The sequence below is a fragment of the Aplidium turbinatum genome, chromosome 7 (assembly GCF_918807975.1).
Source record: "Aplidium turbinatum chromosome 7, kaAplTurb1.1, whole genome shotgun sequence".
NCBI lineage: Eukaryota > Metazoa > Chordata > Ascidiacea > Aplousobranchia > Polyclinidae > Aplidium > Aplidium turbinatum.
In genome coordinates this window covers 5597845-5607667 of record NC_137478.1, presented here as the reverse complement: position 1 = coordinate 5607667, position 9823 = coordinate 5597845, and the positions used below count along the sequence as shown (strand labels likewise).

The window sequence follows — 9823 nt, the reverse complement described above, 5'->3', positions numbered from 1 at the left end:
AAAATTCATTTTTACATTGATTTAACGTCTGCAGACGTTGAATTAATGTAAAAATGACTGAATATGCTGCCTGGGACATAGCAAAAATCTACCATTTTGCGTCGATTCAATGTCATCAGATGTTGAATGCACCCAAAAACAACATAAATTGCTACGTAGACGCAGCGTGCGTTTGGCTTAATGCGCTTGCAAACAGACTCGATGTCGCTTTAGAAAGTCCAAACCTCTGCAGTGAATAGTCGCGGCAGTGAATCGCTCGCTGTAAAAATGAACTTGAAGTCTGGGCCCGAGGTAACCACTATCCAACGCAACAAGGGCTGGTACAAATCGCATTGCACACACACGGCATAATCAACGCAACAACGGACTCGCGCAAACTGCATGGCGCACACACGACCGTTGCCATAGAAACCCGATCAAAGGCGGGAATGTGCGCATCTTTTGTTTCATCTGCCACACGAAAACGGGCGTTTTACAGCGAATTGAAAGCAGGTCAGTCATAAGTTGCGATATTGTAGTAAAAAGGAAGCAATGTCAAGTCGAAAACTTAATCAAACGTCTCTCCGTAACTATTTTTCAAAAGCTGTTTACGGATGTCAGCAACTTTTAAATTTATTCAAGGTGACGTGCTGTTGAATTGATGCGCTTTGATTGATGTAAACATGAATGATTTTGCTTTCAACAGGTACATTTTCAAGCGTATGATCAAGTTAGTATTTTCAATTCGATTTACAGTATTATACATTTTAGTAAAACTTTTCGTCTCTTGTTTCATGCTAATAAATCTAGTTCGTTGCTAAACTTTATGTTGTGCTTAGCTTAAAGAGTCACAGACCAGCAACCGCTAGCCAACGCAGACGCATGGCATGTGTTTTGGTCAAGTTTTATTTATAATAATTAACGATAGGTCGAACGTAGCGATAACTCCGAGTGTGGTAATAAAAGCAATCCTAGTGTGACGACATAATTACGTCATCCATCTGCGTGACATTTTGCTGATTTTAAGTTGCTGCTGATTAAACACGCTTTCGCCCCCACGGCCAAAAAAATAGTTAGGCGCCTGTGGTATAAATAATACCATATAGAGATGTACCGATATATCGGTATTGGTGATATCGGCCATTTTTTGAGTATCGGTATCGGCAAAATTTGGCCGATACCGTGGCCGATTCTAAACATATAAAAAAAGGTGTTTGCTGCGGATTTTCTGCAGAAGCAAAGATATAGATTTTTTCAAGTAGTAACTAACGTCACATTGATGTAGAAAAATAACAACCTGTTCAAATTTTTGATACCTCACACTCCCATGACTTCATGCGCGCACCTTTTGGCATTGTTTGCTTAGTGATTCTTTCATTCAAACAAAACATTTTGTTTCAGTAGTTTTGCATTGTTCGATTCTTAAGTTGTGAAGGAGACTCAATTTCTCCAATATTTATCATTTGTGTTTCTTTTTTACTCTCAGCAGAGGATAAAATCAGGCCAAAACTACCCTGGTAGCAAAAATGTATAATTTTGCATTGTTTTTACGTTGCTAAACGTTTAAAAAACCCATGTAACTTGGTTGTTTTTAGTAAACTGGTTCTATCAGTTTGTGATTTAATTTCCACCTTTCGTTGTAATAAACTCACCAAGCTTAAACAATGTCATGGCAGAGTAAGTGGGCTTAAAATGAAAGCAATGGGACTACGAATCCTCACTAAACTAATCAATAAATGGTCTTGTTGCCCCTAAGATGACAACCTCATTGTGAACAAAGGAGCGTTCTTCCAGACTATCAGCACAAGGCTGAGCACTCACTAGTACAGTGAGCTGTTGCGATTCGCTAACCATAACGGTGTAGCTTCCACGCTAGCCATTTAGACCATCCAATCAACTATATCATATGTTTCTCGGCAGCTGTTTTGTAGCAAGAATTGACATCGACAAGAATTGAAATGGCTAGTGTGGAAGCTACACCATTGTGGTTGGCGAATCGCAACTGCTCACTGTATTAGTGAGTGCTCAACCTCGTGCTGATAGCCTGGAAGAACGGTCCTTTCTTCACAATGAGGTTGTCATCTTTGGCGCAACAAGACCATTTTGATTAGTTTAGTGAGGATTCGTAGTCCCATTGCTTTCATTTTGAGCCTACTTATTCTGCCATGACATTGTTTGAGCTTGGTGAGTTTATTACAACGAAAGGTGGAAATTAAATCACAAACTGATAGAACCAGCTTACTAAAAACAACCAAGTTACACAGGTTTTTTAAACGTTTAGCAACGTAAAAACGATGCAAAATTATACATTTTTGCTACCTGGGTTGCCTTGGCCTGGCAAAAGCTTTTCAACCAAATGACAAGCGCCCTTAGGTTGCACATTACTTGTCGAATAGTTTTTGTACAACTACACAAATCGCTTGGTTTACATTTTACATATTATTATCAATTATTATGATAGCCTATTTGGAGAGTTTGCGCAAACCCTTTATTATTTTTTCAGAAACCCCAATTATGATGTAATGTTTCTTCCCTTATACCCCAGTCCTCAATTACGGTGGTCTATCATGACTAAAACCTACTATTATGACACAACAATGCGGCTGAGATTGGATTCTTGAATCTTTAATAAATTATGCCAATTGAAAGCTTTTTTTAATAGTTTTATGCAAATAAGGTAACACTTAGCATTTGATATAATTCCTTGCAAATACCAAAATTGCTTCTTTTTGTAACACCAAAGTATCGGCCAAAATATCGGTATCGGCCTAAAAAAGTGATATCGGTATCGGCCAAAATATTGGTATCGGTACATCTCTAATACCGTATAAATAAAGAGTTATTTTTCTGTCCCATTGGAATTATTTAAATACATATTTCAAGTTTAAACAGGCAGTGATGAAGATGATTGTAGATTTATGGACATATCTGCTCTCACAATCATAACATGTGTTTTAATAAATCATTAATTTCTCTGAACTTGCAACAATGAACAAATTAATTTTATAGCTTATGTTCATCTGGTTTGAAATAATACTCACTTCACAACTGTAAGACGGTGCCAGTTTTGAGAACTATGATACGGTACTGGTAGATAGAGTTTCACTTTTAGCAGCATAATTATTGTTCTAATGTTGTTCAAGCTATTTTTTGAAAGAGTAAGTTTTATATAAATGTTTTAACGCAAAGCAAACAAAGAGCTGTTAGAGAATGTTATAATATAAAGTAGCAAAATCAGTTCTGTTGTATATCAGGTGACTTTTTCTTGACAATTGTTGTCGCTACATTAAAGTGTTTAGCAGCTAAAAACTCAATTTTTTTAGTAAGAGCGTACCGTACATGCTTCATGAAAATGACTTGTCTGTCATATTCTTTTTCAAATATATAAAGAGATTATTTTATGAGTAAGATACGAGTAAATTAGATAGAATTGCAGTTGTCCAACTTTTTGTGGTAAAATTATTTTTGTGGCAAAAATTGATAACAAATTATGTCAAGTTTAGGCTATTAAATTATATTATATTTAGAATTAAAAAGTGGGTGATGAAAAAAATTTGTGTTTTGGAAAAAAAATTGTGGTTAGGGGAATCACTATAATATGTGATCTTTTGCGGAGTGGCACCCCTTCGACTGTAGCCTTTGATTTCTCTTATGATTACGAACAGTACGCTGCTTTAGAGAGAAATGCCTACAGCCCTTCTCAGGGCTATGGCCTGCTAAACTGAACATGATCTTACAATTTATTTTTTCAGAAATTAGAAACAAATAGAATTAAGCTCTAGTGATATAAACTTTGAAAATGACATTTTTGTTTGACTCAATCGTGATGTTCTCTACTCAAATTTTGTTTTTTGCTTTTGGGTGGATATTTTTTCTTTACCAATTGTTCAAAGACTATGAATGTCACCATCGCACAGTGCAAGTCATATTTGCTGTCACATTTTCTCTTTCCTGCACAATGTTTGAACTGATTATATTTGAAATTGTTGGACTTCTTGATCCTGGGTCAAGGTTTTTCCATTGGAAGCTCAACCTTTATGTAATGCTTGCTGTTGTCATTGTAGTTGTGCCTTTCTGCATTGCATACTTTATAGTCGGAAACATTCGATTTTTGCAAAAGTATAAAATGTTTGCTGCTGGAATGATATGGACACTATTTGTCTATCTGTTTCTTAAAATTGGTGACCCATTTCCTATATTAAGCCCACAGCATGGCATCTTGTCTATTGAGCAAGTTATAAGCAGGGTTGGTGTGATTGGAGTCACAGTAATGGCCCTTTTATCTGGCTTTGGGGCTGTAAACTGTCCATATACATATTCATCATACTTCTTACGTCAAGTAACAGATGATGATATCCATGCTTTAGAGAAAAAACTTCTTCAAACTAATGAAATTATTATTAGCAAAAAGAAGAGAATAGCTATTGCCAAACGTACGTCAGACATGCAAAGAACTCAAGAAGTTAGTGGAAGTGGTATATGGGCTCGATTTCGGACAGCAACTGCTTCATCGCCCCTGCAGAGTGAAAACGTAACCCAATTAGAAGCTGATATTAATGTTCAAGAAGAACTCAGCCGACAGTTGTTCTTAGAAACCGTTGACTTACATGCAACCAAAGAAAGAATTCAGTACTCAAAGACTTTAAAAGGACGATACTTTAACATTTTAGGCTACTTCTTTTCATTGTACTGTATGTGGAAAATATTCATGTGCACAATTAATATTGTATTTAACAGAGTTGGTAAAAAAGATCCTATTACTAAAGGAATAGAAATACTTGTTCATTACTTGGGATTTGAATTTGATGTTGCATTTTGGTCTCAACATGTCTCATTTATCCTTGTTGGAGTAATGATAGTGACGTCTATTCGAGGACTGTTGATAACATTAACAAAGTTCTTTTATGCTGTGTCAAGCAGTAAATCTTCAAATATTATTGTTATGGCTCTTGCCCAAATAATGGGCATGTATTTTGTTTCTTCTGTTTTGCTCATGCGGATGAATATGCCGGAATCATACAGGTTGATCATCACAGAAGTTCTGGGGGAATTGCAATTCCAGTTTTACCACCGTTGGTTCGACGTCATATTTTTGGTCAGTGCTTTAAGTAGCATTGGATTTCTTTATCTTGCTCATAAGCAGGCTCCCGAAAAACACACTGTCAAAGATTTGAAATTGTCTTCTGCGTTTAAGGAATGAATTCACCAATTTACCCTTTAAAAGGTGCTGCATAAAATTGTGACATTTTACAAAACTACTTGTTCAAATTTGTGCAATAAAGATTTGAATTTTTCGTTAGCATTAAATAGCCTGCCGTATTGTAAACTTGCTGCCACTGCGTCTAGATGCAATTCAGTGGTTTGTAGCTTTGTAAAAGTAGATTTTTTTGCTTGACACAATAACGTGTTATTTGGGCCAAATTCAATTTTGGTCTTGTTTAACAAAATCTTTCAAACTACGAGTTGTACTTTGCTGCCATGTAGCTGCTATTTTTCTCTTCAAACTGTAATGAACTTTGTTGAGAGTAATATTTTTAAATTGCTAACTTCACCGAAAAAAATATTGTTGTTTTCAACTAAGCAAATACGGTTGTGCAACCATTAAGGCCCCAAACGAAAATGAAAGACGCCATACTCGAGTTTTATCCTTGTTTGAGATCATCAGTGCATATCCAAGTTGTCTTAGAGTGCAACCGTTCAAACCCGACATGAAAGCGAACTATGACCTTAACCAAAACTTACATTTCTTACAATCTTTTTATTTGTCTTGATACAGATGATAATATCTTTTTTTTTCTGGTACTATATTGGTATAATCGTGACACTAAGCAACATAGTAATGAACTATTCTCACTCCCCCGGTAGCGTCGCTAGAGCGGTATGAACTTTTACACCTCTCATAAGACGTGTGTGACGTCACGATAATTGAATCAATATGGCAATGAATAATGTTAGTATGATTGTTGATGTAATTGTTGTTTTGTCACACTTGTCTCAAAGTGAGGTTTTAAACTTCTTATCCCGCCTGCTGTGCTACTGCTCATGGCCTCAACGATGTCAATTTCCAAAACAGTGCTGAAGACATTGTCTGATGATCAGAACAAAGATTGGCTACTTTCTGGTAATCTCTCGCTGCAGTAGGCTATGGGCTTTCTTCACAACCTATGGTGAGACATAAATCATACTCAAAGAAGCACTATAACAAATCAATCCGACACAATATATTTTCTTCCATTTTACAATGTTCTATTTTTTATCGCTTAATAAATCTTAGGCATACTCAGTGTTGTGAAACATATTAGAAAATGGCAAATCAGATGAGAGTCACATTCAAGATGAGCCACAATCAGACTAGGCACAATCAGATAGACATACAAGCCTTAAAGCAGCCGGCGGCCATCGCAGCCATGGCCGCTAAGTAGTGCTTGAATGACCGCCGGTGCTACCTCCTCCGTCGGCCAAGTTTGGCCGCCGGTTTCTTCTAGCCAGTTATTTAATTTCGCAATAGAATGATCGTAGATTAAATGTCGCAAATATGTAGTATCAAAGAGTGACGCAGAATTAGGTCAGCGCATCATAGTCACTACTGTTGTATTGAATATATCCAGCTGCGATCACCAGCGCTGTAAGTCTTGTTTGCAATTCCCGATGTTTATTTTAACGAAGTGTTAATCCGAAGTGCTAATTTACATCGGCTGGCAATATTGTCGTTTTTATATCGATTCAATGTTGTCGGACATTGAATCGTTGTTAAAAAGGAGAACTAGGTTAGTTGACATCCGAGGGGAAAACACGTGTCTTCATAGTTGAGAACGCTGTGGGTTAGTGACTTCACACCCTCAATGTTGACATCATAACGGAATAAATGGTCAGGTTTTATGAAAGGCGGTATGCAGTTGAAACAATTTACTGAGCTGCGAGCAGTTAAAACAATTTAGGGTCGTTAGATGGTCCCGCAATACCGGATTACAATCCCGATAAAGCATTTAATGCGTGGTACAACGATTCGATTGCAGGACGTCGCCCAGACTTTAACAACGCTAAGTGATCATTTTAACATTGTTGCAAGTTTAATACTATTTACTTGTGCTATCATTATTGTATTTTGGCCGCCGAGAAGGAGCTCTAGGTAGGCCACGATGGCTGCCGGAAAAAAACACGAGTTTTAAGGCCTGACATATGAGAGTTCTGATTTGATAAGCGTCGACTTCATGAACAACGAGAACAAAAACGGTTCAACTCTCGAGATATGTGCTGGAGCTACGCACATCAAGGGTCGCCTAGTGGATTAAAGAGACAGCACTTGGTTTGGTTTTGAATCTTTATCCTCCGACTGACAAAGCCTTGATAGGTTGTTCCTGGTAGTTTCGCATAGTTGCAGAGGCTCTTGGCGCAGGGCCGGTTACCGAGATTGACAGAGTAAAGTTCCCGATTGTTGAAGTGTTGTCGGGGAATTTATTCCATCTGTTAGGTGCCGCTGAATGGAAAGCCATCCTGAAATGGATTGCTCAATTTCACACCACTTGATTTTGTTGAGACGGCGCCCCTTGATCTTAAATTTAGAATGCATATGACAATATTGGCATGCTCGGCCAGTTAAGAGGACAGTTTGGGCCTTAGTTTCCAAAACAAAACACATAGCCTATTCATGACAAATGCTGTGCACAAAAAACTGCAAGATCAAACAGCGCTGGTTCAGTTCTCGGGGTATGAGCATGAGCAACGTATTTAACGAACAACTGTAGGTTTCACCAATATTTCAGACAACACTTTAGCAACATGTGAAAACTTCACTCTGTCAATCTTGGTGACCGGCCTATGTATAGAAACGATGACATGAGAATGTAGCCTACTGTTTGACCCAGGCCTGTGATCAGGGCCGGATTAAGACGAAACTGGGCCTGATGCTGCAGCGCAAAAACAGGCCTATTTTTTCTAGGCATTGGTACATATGCATTCGACACTCTGACTCCACCGTACACGCGTAATCAGACCGACCAAAGAGCCTTTATTGCTTTCGACGCAGTCAGCCAAATTTTAATGAACATGAACAATAATAGCGACGTGTTATCGTAAAAACTCGAGAGTAACATCAGGCTATGTAACACCAACACAATTCAATACCAATATTGCCTGAAAAGCGGAGTTAATGAAGAAAAGGCTAATCCAGATCAACTTAACGTTGGCATATTGTCAATGCTGCGCTAGTGCTGCTTACTTATACTACTGTTTTTCGAGCCTTAGCAAGCGCGAAATCTTCGATCATGTCAGTGCAGTCAAGGCTGCTCAGCACCTCATGTTCAATGCTCATAAGCGCCAGCATGTTTAGCCTTTCCTCCCTCATCGAGGACCGCAGCTCTCCTTTGACTATTCCCAGTTTTGAGAAGCTCCGCTCGCCGGAGGCATTAGACACCATCAAGCACAGATAGATGCGCAAAGCAATCTCGACGTTTGGAAATGTTTGAGAAAGGTTCAACGACAATAAAAGCTTGTACATGGTAAGCTCTGCTGACTCGTTCACACTTACCGATTTCTGGGTGCGCATAAATGCAGCAAACTGTATGAGCTCAGCCACCAGCGTGTCTTCCAAGTCATCTGGATACGAGGAAACGAGATTTTGAGCTTTATTCTCGATCTGCTTTATGCTCAATGACGTTAGCTCTGAAAGAAATCCGAATGTTGTAGATATATCCTCATACGCCTTCATTCGCTTTTCCAGTTCAGCTAACAGTCTGTCGATCATGACCAGATATATATGGGTTTTGAATGTTTCCCTAGGGGTGAGGTTTTCTTCGTTTGCAGCTCCTACGAAAAGGGCATATGCAGATAAGTTGAGTGTCACAGAGGGAAGTAAGAAACGAAAAGGGGAATTTGTCAGGCAATACAATAAAAATACTTGGAGCTTGGTTTTACAATAGTTCCGGGTAGTGAACAATCGTCACGGCCCTAATGTTTGGTGTGCTCCCAAATTCTGCCAAATGACGTCATGAAACCTTCTAAAGTTGTTCGTCACTTTCATTCAAAGCACAACAATCTTGAAGGCAAGCCACTTGAATATTTTGGACGAATATTCTCTGATATGAACGATTAAAAAAGCAAATGAAAAGATGACGACTACCGAAAAATCCTTTCTTCATGAATCCTATCTAGTTTCTCTACGAATAGTTAAAACCAAAAAAAGCATACACGATTGGGGAAGAGTTAATAAAGCCGTGCATCTTATCTGCGGCTGAAGTAATGAAGGGCCCTGAAACAGCTCGAAAAGTGTTATAATTTTTCATCTTAAATAAGTAGTCTATGCCAAAATCTTGCTTTATCTTACGTGCCTAGGCGTAACACTGTGCCTAGGCGTGCGAAAGTCGGACTACAAATTTCATAATAAGAATTATTTGTGGGTTAATTAAGCAAAGGAAAACTGTTCAGCGTCCGGAAAATTCACGTCTGTTTTCGTCTGGGCCTATTTCAGGAATGGGCCTAATGCTGCAGCATCAATAGCATCCACCTTAATCCTGCACTGCCTGTGATAAATTCATTGACCGATACTTTTTCCAAGGGATCATGAAGCTTACAGAAACCACCGCGTGTTCTTTAAAGACAATGCATTTTTCTTAAATGTAGCCTATGTGTCTTGATTTGAGGCGGGAAGATCTCATTGGTAGGCTACCGGGCCAAAATTATCCTTTCAACGGCCTTGCCTGCGTCAGTAGGCCTATGCAAAATGGTAAGAATTAGCCTAAGCTCTTAAGGAATTTTCTCAGTTCAAGAATTTCTACAAGTAGGCCTAACCGAACAACAAAAAATCCTGTAGCCTAGCCTACTGATCGATAAAGTAGACTTGGCCTAA

General features: G+C 38.5%; 2 protein-coding genes across 2 annotated transcripts; one reads left to right on the top strand and one right to left on the bottom strand.

Moving 5' to 3' along the window:
* The first annotated feature begins 3740 nt into the window (after positions 1-3740).
* Positions 3741-6256, top strand: LOC145774277 (Golgi pH regulator-like). The gene has a single exon (XM_082585477.1). The coding sequence runs from the start codon at positions 3779-3781 to the stop codon at positions 5177-5179; it is 1401 nt and encodes a 466-aa protein (XP_082441603.1). The 5' UTR covers positions 3741-3778; the 3' UTR covers positions 5180-6256.
* Positions 6257-8197: 1941 nt separating this feature from the next.
* Positions 8198-8722, bottom strand: LOC145773687 (uncharacterized). The gene has a single exon (XM_082584824.1). It carries the CDS (start codon positions 8720-8722, stop codon positions 8198-8200), a length of 525 nt encoding a protein of 174 aa, XP_082440950.1.
* Positions 8723-9823: the final 1101 nt, after the last annotated feature.

Coding starts and splice junctions, on each gene's coding strand:
- LOC145774277 (XM_082585477.1), top strand. CDS start 3,779: ATGACATTTTTGTTTGACTCAATCGTGATGTTCTCTACTCAAATTTTG.
- LOC145773687 (XM_082584824.1), bottom strand. CDS start 8,722: ATGATCGACAGACTGTTAGCTGAACTGGAAAAGCGAATGAAGGCGTAT.